Genomic DNA, 20,525 nt, shown 5'->3' on the forward strand with positions numbered 1-20,525 from the left:
AGTGTTGTTATGCAGCAGCAGTAATACATAATAATCATAATGAAAACCACAAATTGGATATATAATTTGTGCATATATTTATTGTGCAATAAAAAAAAGGAAAAAATGTGAGGTACCATACACTGGTTTGTTCTTTATTCAGGAAACTGATGATAGAGGGGAAGAAATGGTTACTAAAACATTGACTATGTGTCTCAGGATCCTGTACCTCTTCATTATTGGTTGCAATGAGAAGAGGGTATACACTGAGAGATGGGGGTTCTTAATGATGGATACTGCCTTTTTAAGGTGTCCTGGATGCTGGGGAGACAAGTGCCCATCATGGAGCTGGCGGAGTTTCAGCTTTCTCTGATTCTGTGCAGTGACCCCACCATACAGATAGTGATACAACCAGGAAGAATGCTCTCTAAGGTACATTTGTAGAAATTTGCCAGCGTCTTTGGTGACATACCAAATATTCTCAAGTTCCTAATGAAATATAGCCACTGTTGTGCCTTCTTTGCAACTGCATCAATATGTTGGTACCAGGATAGATTTTCAGAGTTACTGACACCCATTCCACTGCTGATCTCTTGAAGAGGACAGGTGTGTGTTCTTTCGACTTTCCCTTCCTAAAGATACCAGCTAATTTGTCAACTACTCCATCACCAGAAATTGTCAGTTCTGACATGAACTGGAAATGTTGCTTATCTGAAATAATTAAATTCATTGATGGGCCCTCAAGACTGTAATGTGTCCCCGCAGATGTTGAGAAGCAGTACCTTGAGCTTAGCTGGACTTCATTCAAACAGTGTAAGAGGCCGAAGAATGAGTCAAAGTAGGAATGGAATGGAAAATTAGAGAGTCTCTTTGAGAGTTTCCAGCATTTTTCCCAAGATGTCCAGCAGTTGTGCTATTGTCTCTTGCTGGTCTAAGGGTTTTTATCCTTTGCTCTTCATTTACATCCCCCCCCCCCCCCAGACAGTTTAGCAGGTGTAAACAAGTTTTCGGTACCCTTACCAACCTGCTTCATCCATTTTCTCTTGATCTCCTCCCTCTCACAGACATTTCCTTTGCTCTCCCCTTTCATCACTCCCTCTTCAGAAGTTTAAATATGGTGATGTTCTTAATCTTCTCAGTCCTGAAGAAACACTATTAAAGTGGAAAAGATAACTTCATCCCACTCTCCAAAGATCTTGCCTGATTTGTGCTCATTTCCTGCACTTTCGGTTTTCTGAGCTTTTCAAAGACATTGCTCCCAGTGTAGAAATTCACATAATTTTTAACACCAAGAACTAGAAACTGAGTTTTACCTAGGCCAATCCTTTGACCTATGAACTATCTGAGTAAAATTCCACCTTGGGAGAGTATTCTTCAACAGAGCAAACATAGAGTTTAAATTTGAAAAAGTGCAGGACAGTTTAAAATTAAGCTTTTGAAAGCAATATGTATTCTAGAGATAAATCTGTAAAGTGTATGTAAACTCAGAAGCATGAAATCTTATTAGATTATTGACATGTTGCAAGGAAGATGTAACACAAGAGTAAGAGAAAATATTGCAAATGTGCAAATCTATAATGAGACCACAGCTGGAGTAGTGTACACAGTTTAGGTCTCCTAACTTAAGGAAGAATGAACTTGCTTTCGAGGCAGTGCATCAGTGAACTCTGCGATGAGGGGACATCTTTAGGCAGACTGAACAAAATGGCCCTGCGCCCTCTAGTGTTTAAAAGAACAAGAGAGTACCTTATTAAATTTGTCGGATTTGGAGTCATTCTGACAGAAAGATTAAATCTTTAATTGCATGGTCCGAGAATTGGGATTGATACTTCTAGTGCATATCATAGGAATTCTCTATAACACAGAACTGACATGAGTTGGTATTATACTACAGGCTCATAAAAAGAGCAATGAGAAGCAGACTGGCTGAGTTTAAGATAAGATCAATTGTGATCATGTCCACTCCAATTTCCATTTTTACAGTTTTATGAGATGTGACAGAAAGGGTTGAAAATCAGTTAAAATTGCAAAACAGAATCCTTCCAAGATATTATTTGATTATTATATATACAAAATTCAAAGATGCTATAATAAAGAACATGTTAAGAATTTGGCAAGGCATTTAATGCTTATCTGTAAATATAATGATGGCTACAACGTGTCTGAGGAAAAGAATCAATACTGTATATTATTCAAACATCAGTGTTTAAAGTAGCATTCAGAAAGTCCAACAAAACCACTTTTGGTCTTACATCTGTGTTGAAATCATTCCCAAGGTTTCACAGCAGCCAGACTACAAACTTAAACTCCTAAAAGTCTTCATCAATCAACCAGTTCTGGAGAAGTTTAGGTACCAAATGTAGGGGTGGCATGGTATTGTAAAGGTTATCGCAATGCTTTGCAGTGCCAGTGGCCCTTGCTGTCTGTAAAGATTTTGCACATTCTCCCCATGACTGCATAAAGCTTCCCTCCACATTCCAAAATCATATGGGGTAATAGTTAATTAGTCACATGGGTGTAATTGGGCAGCACATGCTTAATGGTCCGGAAGGTACTGTAGCTCTAAATAAAAATAAAATAAACAGTGATACTTAATGGTGAAGAACCAAGCAAAGGATATTTCCAATGTTTACAATATGTCTTAAAAATCAATTGTTTCAGCTACTGCAACTAATCTTCACAAGTTGAGGAAAACTTATAGGATACATAAAACATACAGTGCATATTAGGTTTGTCTTTGTACTGTGGAGTAAGCAAAAAAATTAAGTATCTCCTATTTCCACCTATGTAGAAACACTAGAATTTTCTAATGTTCTCCTGCCCCTGACACCTTCATCCATGTCATTGCTACTTCCAAGCTTGACTATTCTAATGGACATCTGTCCGACTTTCCTCATTCTGCTCTTTATAACCTGAAGTCACATCATTCCATTTCCCTATCACCCTATACTTACTGACTCACTAACTAATCAATGCCTCACTTTTAATATGTGCACTTTTGATTGTTCCTCCCCTTAGGGATTTTTGTTTTGCTTTTCCAATTTCCTTCATCCCTATAAACTATTAAGATACGTAATACCAAGATAGCCAGCTGGACTAAGATGATAGTACAGATAAATGAGTAGCTGAGGAACTGGTGCAGGAGGCAAGGTTTCAGGTTCTTGGTTAATTAGAACCTTTTCTGGGACAGAGGTGACCTATATAAGAGGGATGGATTACACCTAAACTGCAGGGGAACCAGTACCTTGGCAGGGAGGCTAGCTAGTGCTACTTGGGAGAGTTTAAACTAGTTTGGCAGTGGGCTGGGAACCAGAGCACCAGGTTAGAAAGCGGAGGGATGGAGAGGAAGGTAGTAGGTATGATGGGATGGATAGACTGAAGAGAGTATAATTTTAGTGCTAGGAGAATTATGGGTAAAGGTGATTAGTTTAGACCATAGATCAGATGTTGTGGGCATTACAGAGGCTTGGTTGAGGGCTGGGCAGTAATGGGTTTCAGTATTTTAAAAAAGATAGAAAGGGATGTGAAAAAGTTGGTGGAGTTGCACTAGTAATCAGGGACAATATCACAGATGCACTCAGAGGGGACATAATGGAGAGTTTGTCCACTGGGTCCATATGGGTAGAACTCAAAATAAGACAGGTGCCATCACTCTGATGGGATTGTACTAAAGAACTCCCAATAGCCAGTAGGCCATTGAGGAACAGATATGCAGGCAGATGAAGGAAGAGTGTAAAAATAGGGTTGTTGTTATGGGGGACTTCAACTTCCCTAATATAAACTCAAACCTTCTCAGTGCAAGTGGTTTTGATGGGGCAGAGTTTGTTAGGTGCATCCAGAAGGGATACTTAAATCAGTACTTGGTGTTGGGTAATGAGCCTGGCCAGGTGACCAATCTTTCTGTGGGTGAACAGTTCGGAAACAGTGATCATCACACCTTAAGTTTTTTGATAGATGCAAACAAGAATAAGTATGGACCTTGAAGGGGAGTATTACATTGGAGAAGGGCAAATTATGAAAGCATCGGTCAGGAACGAGGGAAGTTAATTGGGACAGCTGGTTTTGGGCAAATCCACATCTGACATCTGGAGGGTGTTTAAAAACCAGCTGCACAATGTACAGGACAGATATGCTCAAGGGCAAGCGGGGCAAGGTAAGAAAAACTTGGATGTCAAGAGAGATGATGAATTTAGTCAAGAAGAAAAAGGAAAAGTATGTAAACCTTAGAAAGTTAGAATCAAACTGAGGCCCAGAAAAGAACTCAAAAAGGGAATTAGGAAAGCCAGGAGGGGTCATGAAAAGTCCTTGGCAATTAAAGAGAATCCCAAAGCATTCTATACAGAATCAAGATCAAGAGGATAACTAGAGAGAGGGTGGGGTCACTTAAGGATAAAGGGGAGAGCATTTGCTTGGATGTGAGTGAGGTCCTTAATGAGTACTTTACATCAGTGCTCTCCAAGGGGAAGGGTGTGGAGGATAGGGAGATTAATGCTGAGCATATTGATATGCTAGTGCATTTCGAGGTAAAGGAGGATGCAGTGTTGGGTCTCTTAAAGAGCATTACAGTGGATAGGTTCTCAGGGCCTGATGGATATATTCCAGGTTGTTGAGAGTGGCAACACAAGAGATTCCTGGGGCCTTGGCCAATATCTTTGCCCTCTCTAGCCACAGGCGAGGTTTCTGAGGACTGGCAAGTAGCTAATGTTCCATTATTCAAGAAGGGAACAAGGGATAACTCTGGAAACTATAGGCTGGTGAGTCTCAAGGCAGTGGTAAGGAAGTTACTGCTGAGAATTCTTAGGGATAGGTTCTATGAGCATTGGAAAATCATGGCCTAAACAGGGAGAACCAGCATGGCTTTATGCAGGGCAAGTCATGCTTACTAACTAGAATGAGTTTTTTCATGAGGTGACAAGTGTGATCATGAAGGGAGAGCTGTGGATGTCTAGACAAGGTCCCTTGAGGGAAGCTCATCCAGAAGATTAAGATGTATGGGATCCATGGTGAATTGGCCGATTGGATTCAGAACTGGCTTCCCATAGAAGACAGGAGGAAGTGGTCGAAGTGTTGAAGATCTGTGATGAATGAGGTTCCACAGGGATCCCTGCTGTTTGTGATGTATATAAAACAGTTGCCAAATGGGTGGAGAAATGGCAGATGGAGTTTAAGCCAGGCAAATGTGAACTGTTGCATCTTGGTAGGTCAAATGCAAGACACAGTACTGTTAAGGATCTTATCCCTAACAGTGTTGATGAGCAGACAAATCTTGGGGGTTCAAGTTCATAGCTCCCTGATAGTGGCTATACAGGTTGATAGGATGGTTAAGAAGGCATATGGCATGTTTGACTTTATTAGCCAAGGCACTAAGTTCAAAAATCAGGAACTTTTGCTGCAGATTTATAAAACCCAGTTAGGCAGCATCTGGCGTATTGATACAGTTCTGGTCGCCCCATATAGGAAAGATGTTGAGGTTTTGGAGAGGGTGCAGAAGAGGTTACCAAGATGTTGCCTGTATTAGAGGGTAGGTACTATAACAAGAGGTTGGACAAACTTGGGTTGTTTACTTTGGAGTGGCGGAGGCTGAGAGGACATATGATAGAAGTTTATAAGATTAGCCATGGACAGAGTAGACAGTCAGTATCTTTTTCCACGGGTGGAAATGTCTTATACCGGAGGGCATGAATTTAAGGTGAGAGGAGGTAATTTCAAAGGAAAAATGAGGGATTTTTTTTTACACAGAGAGTGAGGGTACCTGGAATATGCTGCCTGGGGTAGTGGTAGAGGCAGAAATATCAGACATTTAAGAGATATTTAGCTAGACTATGAATGTGAGGAAAATGGAAGGGTATGGACACTGTGTAGGTAGAATAAGTTAGTTAGCCATTTGATTACTAATTTAATTGGTTTGAAACAACATTGTGGGCTGAAGGGCCTGTTCTGTAATGTTTTATGTTCTATAGATGTGTTTTGGTTTGTCTTTGTACTGTGAAGTAAGCAAAGAATTAAATATCTCCAATTTCCACCTATGTAGGAACATCAGAATCTTGACCCAGCTCATCTGCTCCTGAAGCCTTCATCCAGGGCATTGTTGCTTCCTAACTATTCTGTGCTAATGTCTTTTCCCTTTGTAACTTGAGGTCACATCATTCCACTTCTCCATCACCCTTTACTTTGTGACTCACTAATTAATCAATAGCTCAGTTTTAATATTTGCATGGTGATTGTTCCTCTCTTTGGGGATTATTTTTGCAATTTCCACCATTCCTATAAACTACCAAGATAGATAAAACTATCCTTCGTCAGGCCCGAAACATCAACATCGCTTCTCCTTATAGATGCTGCCTGGCCTGCTGTGTTCTACCAGCATTTTGTGTGTGTTGTTGTTTGAATTTCCAGCATCTGCAGATTTCCTCGTGTTTGCAAGATAGATGTGCTCTGGCTTTCCCGAAGACAGTCACTCCATACTTGTTTTCAATTGCCAATCCCTGAAACATTGGTATTCTTCCATAAACCCGTTTACTAACCTCTCTTTCCTTCTTTCAGCTGTTCCCTATTACCGCCTTTTTGATCATCTACTTGTTTTCTAAGTTTTAGCATAGAACTTAAAAAAAAATGTTAATACCTGCAAAACAGTCTGGGACATTTCTAATATTTTAAATGTACTATGTAAATTCAAACTGTTGTTAGTAATAAGTAGATGGCAATTGTTTGAATAACAGTGCAGGATTAATTTATAAAAACACCATGCATGGCACAAATTAGCTGTTCAGCAATGTCAAATGTCAAAAGAATTGACAGTTTAAATATTGCACCACTGAAAATTTAGGTAACTGAGTTAAGCCAGCAACGGAGATGCTAGTTCAATGTCTTCAGTAACCATGCATCAACAGCGCCACATCATGGTAAATGAAAGTTATAGTTTGTTAATTGTTGAAGTAATACATTAAACAGAAAAAAAAATTGTAGAATCTGAAAATCTAAAAGAACAGAAAATACTGGAAATACTCAGCAGGTCAAGCTGCCCCTTCAGCTTGAAACATTAACTCTGTTTATCTTGCCCCAGATAGAACATGTACTTCTGAGTGTTTCTAGCATTTACTGATTTTATATTTTGAGGGTCATTTTCAGATTGGAGGAGACTGCTGGCAATAAAAACATAACCCATTATAATTTTATTTTCTGTAATCTGGTGACCAGAATTAGCACTGTCCTTTTTCTGGAGCCTAACTCCTGATGCATACCACTCCAACATGGCACAAATGCCATGGCCAAGGCACTCCACTGGTCGAAGTCAACCATGGATGTTACATCCCAGCTGTCCATGTGATATGCAAGCAGTACTTAAGTTAGAACAGTACGATATGGAGAACAAGCTATTGTCCATACAGTAGGCTCCCCCTCTCCAGTCAGCTGATGAATCCAAAGGAATGGCAGAGACCGATACAGTTTGACACCAATGGTGTCACAAGAGTTGCCAGTCAGCATTGAACTCAATGTAGGACTGGCATAGGGACTCCAGTTCTGGAATTTTTGTTGTGTTTACTCCTTGCACATGAGTGGGTATAGCCACAAGGCAGTGGAGGATTGAGATCAGTTTTCCTTCTCATTGATGAGCTGCCAATCATGGCTGATGAACCCCATTTTTCCAAAGCGACACAATGTCAGTAATGACCCTTCTCCCCTCGGTAGAAGTGCTTTCTGACGGGCTTAGTAGCTAAGGAACCTGTGAAAGCCAGGAGCTGGACATGGTTGACAGAGGTTATTTGAGATGCACACCATTGGAAGTATAGGTTTGTTGTTGTTCAGTCGCTAAGTCAAGTCCGACTCTTCGTGACCTCATGAACTCCTGCACACCAAGCTTTCTTGTTGGGAGATTATCCACACTACCATCCCACCCCGGCTATTACAATCTTAAGAACCACAAATACTATGATTTAGTGGATACGGATAAATATCCTACATGGCTTCCTAAGCACTCTCATTTAGCTAACAGCTGATTATACATGCATAAAATGGACAGAAACTGATGCTTTAGGTAGATATCAGTTTGGAGACATGGCACGAACCAATGATTGACTCCATTTCTCGCCGATCAAAGTGCAGACGAAGATTGAAATGATTGAGGAAGGTGAGCGAGTGTTCAATGCCGTCTACCAGCCCCTCACTTGCTGCTGCCGCAGCAAAGTGTCTGCTTGTGATGGTCTCTTTCTCTCCCCTCACTCTCTGCTCCCGAAGGAGGGTCCCTGCATTCGAACCATCTCTTTCTCACTCAGTGCTGTCAGAGTCCTGGGTCTTGGGCAAGGTTTAATTACTGCAGTTTGTGGATTGGACTCTGCAGTTCTTGTTATAATGTGTTTTTGGCTTCTGGTCACTCTGTTTTTTGTTGCTATTTTGGGAGTCTTTGAATCGGGGCTGCCTGCATATAATGAACAATGAGCTGAACTGAATATGCCTGGACTCTTGCGATTTTTTTGTTTTACATTTTCAGTCTTTTCAAATTGTGGGGGGGGGGGCGGGGTTGATGTTTTTCTTTGAATGGGTTCCATTGTTTTCTTTGTTTCATGGCTGTCTGTGGGTAAGGCAAATCTCTGGGTGGTACAGTGCATATGTACTTTGATAATAAATTCACTTTGAAACCTTGAAATCTTCAATATGTCAGACGTGCTCCACTTCACAAGGCTCTTGCAATGATTGTTGTAAACCTACGCTTGGGCATCTATACTTTAACGTAACCTAAAACATTTGCAACTTAATCTTCTATTAGCTTAAGAAGTCTGTAATTCATTCATATTCTAAATCAACTTAAGTCTAAGAATGGAAAAGAAATTCAAATCTAAAAGGAAACACAAAGATAAATTTCTCAGAAAAGAGAGACTGTCTGTACTAATTGCTAACTTCTTTTGATTCTTTGTCAATGTTAAGATTATCTGCAACCAGAGGTGGTGTGACCTTGTTATTTAGCCCCAAAACTCTTCCAACCCTATCAAATTCCTTATTAAGGAGCATGAAATTAATTCCATCTTTGTATTTAGACCACACATGATGTTTACTGTGAGCCCAAAACACATCTAAAAATGCCTGTTTTAATAAGGTATGTCTTGACATTTGCACGGCACCTCTTGGCTCTAGTACTGACTCAGTACTCACTCTGATTTCAATAAAGAAGTTCTAGCTCCCGTCCATGATCATTTAGTCCAGATAGCTACTAAGCAGATCACAAGGCTCAGGTGATGGTAGCTTTGTGTTCAGTTGGGACATCCTCGTAAACTCCAAGAGTCAACAACTCAATACAAAATGCCACACTGGAGTGTTAGGCACTGATTGCTACAATGTTTCCAGACATTCATCTTTTTCTTAAACAGTTGTCCCTCATCAAAACATGTAAATCAATCCATCCTCGTAGTTTCCCAAAAAATCATGCAGCCAAATCATGACTCAAAGTACCAAGCCAAATCCTAAAGAAAAACACACAGTTTTGCTACAGAATGTCTTGGGGAAAAGAATCTCTTTCATTCCACCAAGTATCTCAGAGGGTTCCTGGAAATTAAATACAACCTTTGCCTCTCTCCAACATGAGAGAAGGATCTGCAAGGGCTCTGAGATACCTGCTAGTAGAGTGGTAGAGGTCTAGCAACTTTGATATAAGCAAATTATGTTGTGAGTGAGGGGATGAACATTTCCTGTCTGTGAATTTTCAGGGTCAATGACAGATCTGTCGAATACAGAGGGATTTTTCCCCCACAGCACACAGTGTGAACTAAAAGTATAGACTGTAGTTATCAAAGAACCTGTGGGGTTAGAGTTTTTTTTTTAAAACTGCCAGTCAAATTAAAAATGAACCAAGATCACCTGAACTTCTCACCCTCTCCCTGGTGAAACATTGTTAGACAATACTTCGGAATTAATTCCAGTCCAGATGTTTTAACTTAAAGAGTAATAGAGTTTTACAAGGCCATAATTCAATTAAATGGTCTGAATGATATGAAACACAGAAGTGAATTGTTCATGTGAAAACAGGCACACAATATTCTATTACTGTTTCGGAGTTGCTGACAGACAAATGTTCTTTTTGAACAGATGTGCTGTGCCATATTTAACTTTGTGAATACACCATTTAACAGACAAATTCACTAGTTAACAAAGGTTCGGTGCAACAAAGGAGAGAGAAGAATACAAATCCTATAGTAATACAGCATCATATGATCGATAGAAGACGGTCAGTGTTCTTCTCCTTTCCTGGTAGGAAATCACTTGTGATATATGTACTTTACACATGATGCTGTACAAAAATGCATTTAAATATGACATTGATTAGCTGCTGCAAATTTATTGCTCTGCATGAGACACGCAAACAACTTACCTTGGATAACATGAGAATTGTCTTTCAAGAAGAAGTTGTACAAGTATTTGGGAATGAAGGAAGACATGCAAGCATAGGCCAAGGCTACAACAAGAGAAAAAGTAGTTATTGTTGGCAGAATTTTAAAGCAACTGATAACTACACTGTTTCATTAACTTCTACATTCCCCATGCTAAACACCATCATGAAGTAGAAACATAGGTGGCAATTTGTTTAGGGAACTACCAAAACAAATCAAAATTTAGGAGAAGGAATCAGCGCCCTGGCCTGACTGAGGGCAGATCTTGCCTCAGTTCTCCCCTTTTTATTTTGGGCTCCACGTACATGGACCACTGAAATCGATAAGCTCAGTTGACTATAGGCAGTGCTGTTCAGAAAGCTGAATCTGTTGTGTTTATTTAACTGACAATAAATGTTGGAGAAAATAATCTGTGTTGGAGAAAGTTTCCCAATTGTCATAGGATCTTACACTGAGAATTCCTTTCCTGGTCAAGGATATATCTACTTTCTCCTGTCCTCTCACTCTTTCACCACATTAACATATTTTTAAATTCTTCATTAAACATTATTATCCTCCTGCCTTGACAGCTTTTAATTAATGTATTTTGCATTACAACATGTTTTGGGGTAAATAAATTTTTCTTAATCTCTCTCTTTATACCAGTGGTGATGAAATATATGTTCATCTATTTACCATCGCACAAATAAGCAACCCTTGAATTTAAACATTTATCCATCAGTCAGATTTCATTTAAACATTCTAGGCTGAAATATGATAAATTTCTAGGCTAGAATTTCTGTGAGATAGTTATTATTCATTTGCAAATATTTATTTCTGTCAAAACCCTTCATTGAATACCATTGGCACCTGTGTGAAATATAGCATTTTTCAAGAAATACTGTATATCAAGAGATGGTATGTGTGGCCATTTACTCACCAGAGGTCATAGGGTCAAAGTGGCATACCATCCATAAATCGGCACCATAAACTGTATAGGCTTTGAATTGGGGGAGGGGGTTTTAATGAAGGTTAAAGTTTTGGACTAACAGAAGTTAAAGCAGCAGTTCCTTCCCAAGCAAGCAGAGGAGTCCAACTGCAAAAGGATGCATTCATGAAGGTGGTCCTGAGATCATCCCGTTCCATCATCTTTTTACTTCTTTGATAGGGGTGCTGTGATGGTGTTCCCCGCTACCTCTCCAGCATGAAGTCCCAGTGTCTTTGGGGATGTGCAGATAATATACCTGCCATTCAAGGGTGACTTATTACATGACTAATTATAATGGCTGGTCCAACTGGAAAGTTCATCCAAATCACCTTATGTCATGATGGGAGACTTCAGGACAGTTTGGGCTTCTCATGTTACCTTGAGCTAAGGTTTGCACAGATACCCTCAAATTGGCAATTCTGCCCTAAAATAGCAGTTGAAATGAAGCAGGTATTCACCCCCAAAACATTGACCGAAACACGTGTGCCCAATGTAGCACTGCTTCCACGAATGTATTTATGTGTACTCTTCGCATTGCCAAGACTTCTCAACACTGGGTATTTATCACAAAGTAATTGCACACTTACCTTCATTATTGAAATTCAGATACAAGAATGGTGCACACAGCGAGTCTAAACCTAGGACAAAAATATATTTAAGTCATGACCATAGTCAGAAATATAAATCATAACTATGTACAGTATATCAGGGAAGTCAATGTAAAGTTGTGGAGCTCTGATCATATCACCTCTGCAATAGATCTAATAGCTAACTCTCACGTTTACTGAGTCTTTCTTCATGCTTCATATTGCTGATCAGGTCTACAAGATAAAAGATATAGGAGCTATTTAGGTCATCAAGTCTGGTCTGATATTCAATCATGGTTGATTTTCTTTTTTGAACCCAGTCTTCTCCCTGTAAACTCCTTACCAATCGAAAACTCACCGGTCTCTGCCTCCAAAACACCCAATAACTCGGCCTCCACAACCCTCTGCGGTAACAAATTCCACAGATTCACCACCATCTGACTGATGACATTCCTCCCCATCTCATCCTTTTATTCTGAGGCTGTGTCCTCGGATCCTAGACTGTCCTAATAATGGAAACATCCTCTCCACAGTCATACTGCATGGAAATACCAGCAAGTCTACACAGAGCAATTAAACTTACCTTGCCAGTATACCAGATCCTGATGGGAGACCACCCAGGCCTTTAAAACACGCCTGAATTTTCCATGACCCTCTGGCGATGACAGCAGCTCATCATACTGATGACACCGTGGAATATCCACCTCAATCTGAAAAACAAACATCATAGAAAGAAAGATTGAGTATAAGGATTCCTGATATATAAATCCCAATCCAGAACCCAGCTGTGAAAAAGGATATAAATTACATAGTAGTTTTTTTTTACAAGAAATTGAACTTAATTAGGCACAGAAGCAAGCACCAGTTCCTCATTGTTGACTCTCTCTTCATGCCAACTGTCTTACAATGCATAAGAATATTTGCAAGGTTGAGCTGTGGACTTCACACTCTTTTTACTGATCTCTGTAACACAAATTTTCAATATATCCCTATTTGGCTCATCCATGCCAGTATCGTTGACAGTTCTGATATACTCCTGGCCATTTCCTTTTCTGATAACCTCTATAAACTTTTGATCATTCAAAGTGTTGCTGTTCGTGCCCTGCTCTACTTGGTTTTCTTCAATGACTCCTGGCTAAGCAATGACTTAATATTAAACTCTCCTCCTTGCTTTCAGTCTCTTCCATAGCTTTGTTTCTTTCTGTTATTGTAATCCCCTCCAGCATCTTAATTTAACACATTTGTGTTTCTCTAGTTCTGGGCTATTGATCAAATCTGAACTTCATTGCTTCATCATTGACAATTATATTTTCAGCTGTCAAGAACCTTAAGCGTTGCAAATTCCTCTCTAAACTTCTCCACCGCTCTACTTTGTATTTCTCCTTTCAGAAACTCTCTCTTGTGGTTTGGCATTAAATCCCTCTTTGTTTGACCACCCCCTGCCGAATCATCATGGCATATTTCTACTATGTCATATACAATTTACAGTTTATTGTTGGACCTTGTAATGTAATTTGTTTTAGCTTGATTCTAAGAGAAATGAAGCAGGCACTTGTCAAAGGAGTTAAACAAATATTTTACTAGTGAGATTAATGATTTAGTATAGGGAGGTACGCACCCAAAATAATATTACCTTCCTTGTGAGAGGGGCAATATATCCTACAAGCTGGCTGAATCCTAGTGCTTTACAATTTACAATTGAAACACAAATTATGTCTTTCATAATTCATGCTTTGTTTGGATCAGAGCAACTGGTTTATGTGATTTTAAAAGCTCAGCCAGAAACTGTGCCAAGTAGTTTTATCCATCCACTTTGCACAATGCCAGTTCAGAGGATTTTTGTTATTTATTCTCAGAATCAATTTTCAGAGATAATTAATCCTAGTATTAAAATGTAACCTCACATAAACATTAATGGAATTAATGAATGGAAAATATGTTTAAGGGAGTGAAGGGGTATGGTGAAAGGAGAAATATTTCATGGGAACATGAGGAAGAACTCCTTCACTCAGAAGGTGGTAAGAATGAGCTGACAGTGGAAGCGGCCTTGATTTCAACATTCAAGAGAAATTTGGATAGCTACATGAATAGGAGGGGTATAGAGAGCTATGATCTGCAAGCAGGTCGATGGGAATAGGCAGAATAATGGTTTAGGCATGGACTAGATGGGCTGAAGGGCCTGTTTCTGTGCTGTAGTGCTCTTTGACTCTATTAGTAATTTATTTCCATTAAATAAAATGGATACTATGCACAATAAAAGAATATGCACTTATATAGCATCTACTTTCCCACATTCAAAAGTTGTTCCGTATCCAATATATTACTTTCTCAAATGCTTTCTGTACTGCTATGTAAGCAAACACAGCACTCAGTTTTATGCATCAAGATCCCATAAACAACAAGAGGGAGAACGGCCAGCTAACCAGTTTTCAGTGTTGTTGGTTGGAAGAGATGGACTGAGGAAGGCCAGGTTTATGATCTGTTGTTGTTTATACCCCATGGTGTAAACAGGATTAGTGGTCTGCTTAAAAATGTGAGATTATGAACAACCTAACATAATGACCAAGATAACCTAAAAGATAGCATCAGTGTTGGACGTACAGTATAAAGTTTCTGGCTAATGCTGAACACATTGGCTTCATTTCCCCCCCAATAATTACACAAAGAAAATGGCTGGTCATCCAAGACAAATTGGCACATAAGCATAGTTTGATTAGCATGGAGTGTGGGAGTTAGGAAAGTTGGTAAAGAGATAAGGCTGGACATTGGCAGCATACGCAGAAGCTATCCTTGTATCTATGGATAAAACAGCTGGAGAAATTAAGCTAGAACAATATGTGGATAACATGGAACTTAGTAAGTGTTTTATTGGCAATCTTTAAAATTATATCAGTTAAAACAATGCATAAAATAGACAGTATATTTTGACTAAATGTTCACCGGTCACACACAACATAAAAGAACAACTCTATAAACAGTTCTGGCTCTAAAGTCTCAAAAGTATGGAAAGTCACCTCAATCCACGTTTTTTACCTGTCTATCAGTGGGAATTGGAGTATCTTTATCAATTGCATCGTATTTTGCTTGAATGTCTCCCTGAAAAGGTGAAATGATCAGCTGCATTTAAATAATTAACATTAATACAAAGTTGACACCACCTAATGTTATCAATAAAAGACTTAACTTAGCAGGCAGTGCTCAGTTTTTCCTCAACAACCTGCTGTTCCAATACTGTTTTATTCATGCAAAGAGATAACTTGAATATAAAACATTTCTACTTTTGTTGACCTCATTTCAATTATTTTTCTAAAGAGAGCATAAATTACTGTGATGTATAAAAAGATAAATAGATCTTATAGTGCAGACACTGAGAACATAAAATACTTTTCAAAATAGCCACTACATTAAAATAATAAATGAAGTACAGGATAGGTAAACTCAAAGCACAGATCGATCAGAAGATCTAACTAATTACAGACCTTGTTCTGGTTTGTTAGCACTTGATGGGATCAGTTATTTAAACCCACAAATAATTAATTAATTAAATAGAATGTGTGTGGGGGACGGGGAATTATAAATTAATTGCTTCTCTTACTTAATCTAACTTTGATGAATAAAGTGGTCATGATCACACTTAGATTCACCATCTTTATTACTGACTGAGACTTATAAAATGTAGAAATAGTACACAAGGATGTCATTTGGTCCAGTTTTGTCTGTCAAATGCATTGCTTCTGAGATCCTAACACTATGCCTTGTAGGTTATATATAATGCAGTTCAGAACATATTTTCTTGACTCAATTAGCATATATAATAAACTAAAATGAACTATAAACATGAGAAATTCTGCAGATGTCAAATCCAGAACAACACACTCAGAATACCAAAGAAACTCAACAGATCAGGCAGTATCTGTGGAAACAAATAAACAGTCGATGTACTGATGAAGGATCTTAGCCCGAAATGTTGACTGTACAATCATTTCTATAGATAATACCTGACCTGCTGAGTCCTCCAGGATTTTGTGTGAGATTGATTTTTACAAATTACATAGTTGTAGATATGAATAAGAATTTCCATTGAATTGAATTGAATTAATTTTGTCACTATTCAGGACATTTACAAAGACAGGTGTGTACAAAGGGCCCGAAGGATCTTTGGGGACTCAAGTCACCCCAATCACAAATTGTTCCAGCTGCTACCATCTGGGAAATGGTACCGCAGCATAGCAGTCAGGGCCAACAGGCCCTGGGACAGCTTCATCCACCAGGCCATCAGACTGATTAATTCACGCTGAAATTGTACTTCTATGTTATATTAACTGTCCTGCTGTACATTCTATTTATTATAAATTACTATAAATTACACATTGCACATTTAGACAGAGACGTAGCGTAAAGATTTTTACACCTCATGTATATGAAGGAAGTAAATAATTTACCTCACTAGCATTGCACTATACTGCTGCCAAATTTCACTACATTTATCAGTGATAATCTACCTGATTCTGAGTCTAATTTCAGGAAAGAAAACATTAAAAGGGATGGTATTTTATATCATCACTGTATTCATACTTTCCAATGTTATTAGGCTACAGTTTCTCTTAAATAATTCACAGTTTAATAATTCCAATAAATGATGTATTTTTCAGAAACGTAGAATCAATTATGCTTTATAGTTTGTTGAATCCCCTTTAATTTTGTTGGCCTGAAAAACTTATAATCTTGAAGATAAGTATTCCTTATGATTTAAAATTGGTTGTAGCTTTAAGGAAAATATTTTATATAGATATTTTGTAGATTGGAATGTCAAAGTCCAGAACTTTTATTAGCAACTACTCTGAGAAGAGTATATGCTATAAATCTGGAAACCAAAGTGCACCAGAGAATTGTGGGGGGGGGGGGGGGGGGGCGGCGAGGGGAGGGAAAGAAGAGACACGGAAGAAAATTTGGAACAATAAATAATGATAAGTAATGGTAACACACATAACACAGTCACTTGCAATTTCTCTTCAAGAGAACTGGTAAAGTTCCTAACAACCTTGAAATCAAGGATAGTGTACTAGTAATGCTTATAACAAGAACCTCACAGCACCTTCTGTGTAACTCCATATTCTAAATATAGGCACTGCCTGTTGAATTGTCACCCTTTTTTAAAGCTTTTTGTCAGCTGTTTCTCAGTTTGGCGAACTGGAATGCTTTACAAGACGTTGTGCTGATTTATAATGGGAGGAAAACTGCACAATGCAAGATGAGATATGTTGCTGTGCTGATCAAATCTTTCCAACCCATAAAGTTTAACTAATTAGTTGTGTCAATAAGGAGTCCACAAACAAAATGGCCTTAATATTTCCTATTGTTGAAGAGTTTGTAAAACCCAAATGACTTCTTAAAAAATGTCTTTTCCCTTATCTAAAAGTAAAACTGAAATCTGCAACTAGGCGGTATAGCTTCTATAACATTATAAAAGTTGTCAGTTATTGAGAATGAGTGTTCGCAGTGTGCATCCTGAAGGAAGTCAATTCAAAATATACTTACTAATGGAGATCTGACAATGCATGAGTGGTGCCTAGGTCCAATTATAAGCAAAATTGCAAAGACTGTGGTTAAACCCCAAAAAGATTTTAAAAAATGCAATTTTTAAACTGTTATGCTTTTCAAAAACAATTTTGACAGGTTAGAGTCACAAAAAAGTTAATAACAGGTTTCACTACAGGTCGGGCCGGAGGCTGCTATCCATGGGACCCCATGTTGGGCAGGAGGTAGCTCACTATGGGAGGCCATTTGGGCCAGAGGGTGCTCTCCAGGGCAGGCTGTGTCGGGCTGGATGTCGCTCTTCACGGGAGACCGCGTCAGGCTGGAAGCCACATCTTGGCACTTGAAGACCCAACAGAAGGACTGAGCTCCAGCTGTTGCTCTCCTCAATGCTAACGGAGGATGCTTTCATAATTCTGAGACATATGTGATTATTCGTGTGGACTGTAGTTTATGTTGGTCTCTTTCAGTTTTTCTGTGTTTACTTTCTTGTTGCCGATTGGCAGGTGGGCGATGTTACTATTTTTGGGTAAGGGAAGGGTTGGGGGTCTGATGTTATTGTCACTTTTTGCGTGGGAGGGGTTAGGAGTTTGATGTTTTAGCTGCCATGCCTGAGCAGGTGATCTGTTAGCTTTTGTGCAAGAGAGCGTTTGGGGGTTGCGAGGTTTGTTTCTTTTTCTTCCCCATACGGGAGGGGCTTGATGTCTTTTCTTTCAATGACTACCATGGTTTTACCATGACTTTTCTGTACTTCCTGGCTACCTGGAAAAGACAAATCTCAGAGTCGTACTCTACGTTCATACTTTGATAATAAAATGAACCTCTCAACCTTTTAAAAATCTCATTCCTGTATGCACTACAAACCAATCTTTTATTATGTTACATATTTTCCTACCCTTCTCCCCAAAGTTAAAATGTTTAAATAATTTATAAAAAGTACTGTATAAGGGAAGAGAGCCCAAGTTTAAAATGGGGACACAGTAATTTATTCACATTCTGATCTCTAATGCTGCTCAAGGCAAGATGACACTTGTGGATATGTAACCATTTTTGTTGTCAGAAAGGCACAATTGCAGCCAACTACCTTCATTTAACCTTTACATTTCAACAGTAACCACTGCCAAATCAGGTATTTTTAACTACAGATAAATTAATTTTAAACCATCCACAAGACTGTTACACAATGGACTATATTTGATTTTCTCATCTGCCAATGCACATAAATAGACACAGGGCAGAAGATTATAGGATTACCATATGATAGCTGCGACATTGGTTCCATGTCTATTCCCTGACTGCAGTAATGCTTAAGAACCCATATGGGAATCAGATATATCCCTCATTTAACATTGTTAAGAAATGTAATGAGGAAAATACTTTTGTAACAACTGGCTCTAACCTCTACTCCAAGTAGTGCAGCCCAGGTCAAACCTCTAACTAATGGAGGAATGTCCACTCTTGCTTCTTTCCAAATTTGATTCTTTTTGTATGGGTAAGCCTGAATAATAGGAAGAAAAGAAAAAAAATCATCAATATCATGCTGTTTCTTTTTTCTTTGTTTCACAATTGAAGACTTGTTTCAATCTGCTCCTCCTGATCTCTGGTTATAAATTCCAAAATATAAAATAATCAAGCTGAAGTGAGCAGAATACATCGCAAACTCAGCAAATTAAGAGTACTTGGATGATGAGCAATTTGAATTCTAATCTCCAACGCATACCAGATTAGGAAACCAAGCACCGGATAAGAAACCAAGCAGAGGCCAAGAATCACTCCACAGAACTAGGGCTAATTTGGGCAGGAGAAGAATTTTCCAAAATGGGCAACCAGTAAATTAAGTAACATGAAGGAATAGCCCTTCAATTTGTACAGAGGTACAAATATCCACTTTAATGCAAGCAACACACACAAAATGCTGGTGGAACTCAGCAGGCCAGGCAGCATCTATAGGGAGAAGAACTGTCGACGTTTCGGGCTGAGACCCTTCGTCAGGACCCAAAAGTCAGTGCCGTCCCCCCAATATCTGCTTGCCAAAAGACAAGCTGTATTATAGACAAGGTATATTAGGGTCTTGGATGTTTTTGTGTGACCATATTTTACTGATGTACTTGCTATTTTATATGTGCATTGTGCTGTGTGTGACAATTGGTACTACGTTTTGCACCTTGGCCCCATAGTAATGCTGTTTCATTTGGCTGCATTCATGGGTATTCATGTATGGTTGAATGACAATTAAACTTGAACTTGATAATAATTGCCAATTGCCAAATTGCCAATTTATTTACTTGTCAGTGCTGTGGATAAAGCAAAACTGATTGTTATACCTTACCTTAGAATTCCTGAAGGCATCTGAGGATTCAGCACCTCAGATGCCTTCAGGAATTCTAAGGTTATTGTAAAAAATAAAAACTCATAATGTTGGATGAAAAAAACAAGTGACAATAGTAGCTTCACACACAAAATGCTGGTGGAATGCAGCAGGCCAGGCAGCATCTATAGGAAGTACAGTCGACGTTTTGGGCCAAGACCCTTCGCTGACGAAGGGTCTCGGCCCAAAACGTCGACTGTACTTCTTTCTATAGATGCTGCCTGGCCTGCAGCGTTCCACCAGCATTTTGTGTGTGTTACTTGAATTTCCAGCATCTGCAGATTTCCTCGTGTTTGCGACAATGGTAGCTTGGCAGGTTCAGCAGGAAACAGAAAGTAAGCATAAATGAGTCTTCTTCTGGTTTGCAATATACAAACCATGCTGTGCCACAGGGATCAGTGGTAGTGCTGCAAATTTTATAACTTAGCCAAATGACTTGGAAGAAAGTATAAAAAGGTATGTTTGTTTCTTGATTTACTGATGATACCAATCTGGTAAAAAAATTAAGCTCTGAAGAGGACTTACGGAGGCCTAGATAGGTAGGTATCCAGATAGATTGATAGATATCAAAGATAGATGAAGAAAGTAGGTAAACGTATGACAAATAGAGAACAATGAAAAATGTGAAATTGCCTTTCCTGGCAGGAAAAAAAATGAGTACCATTTTAGGTAAATGATGAGAGTTGTAAAGCTAGCTCTCGGAAGTCGTG

General features: G+C 38.9%; 1 protein-coding gene across 1 annotated transcript in view; it reads right to left on the reverse strand.

Moving 5' to 3' along the window:
- tbck (TBC1 domain containing kinase) overlaps nucleotides 1–20,525 on the reverse strand; it is a 220,308-nt gene that overhangs the window by 117,479 nt on the left and 82,304 nt on the right. The window contains exons 15-19 of the mRNA XM_073042483.1: nucleotides 18,847–18,945; nucleotides 14,946–15,008; nucleotides 12,496–12,622; nucleotides 11,913–11,963; nucleotides 10,340–10,423 (exon numbers count right to left, since the gene is read on the reverse strand). Of these exons, the coding sequence (XP_072898584.1) occupies nucleotides 10,340–10,423; nucleotides 11,913–11,963; nucleotides 12,496–12,622; nucleotides 14,946–15,008; nucleotides 18,847–18,945 (424 nt within the window). The remainder of the gene's footprint in view (nucleotides 1–10,339; nucleotides 10,424–11,912; nucleotides 11,964–12,495; nucleotides 12,623–14,945; nucleotides 15,009–18,846; nucleotides 18,946–20,525) is intronic.

The sequence above is a fragment of the Hemitrygon akajei genome, chromosome 4 (genome assembly GCF_048418815.1).
Source record: "Hemitrygon akajei chromosome 4, sHemAka1.3, whole genome shotgun sequence".
NCBI lineage: Eukaryota > Metazoa > Chordata > Chondrichthyes > Myliobatiformes > Dasyatidae > Hemitrygon > Hemitrygon akajei.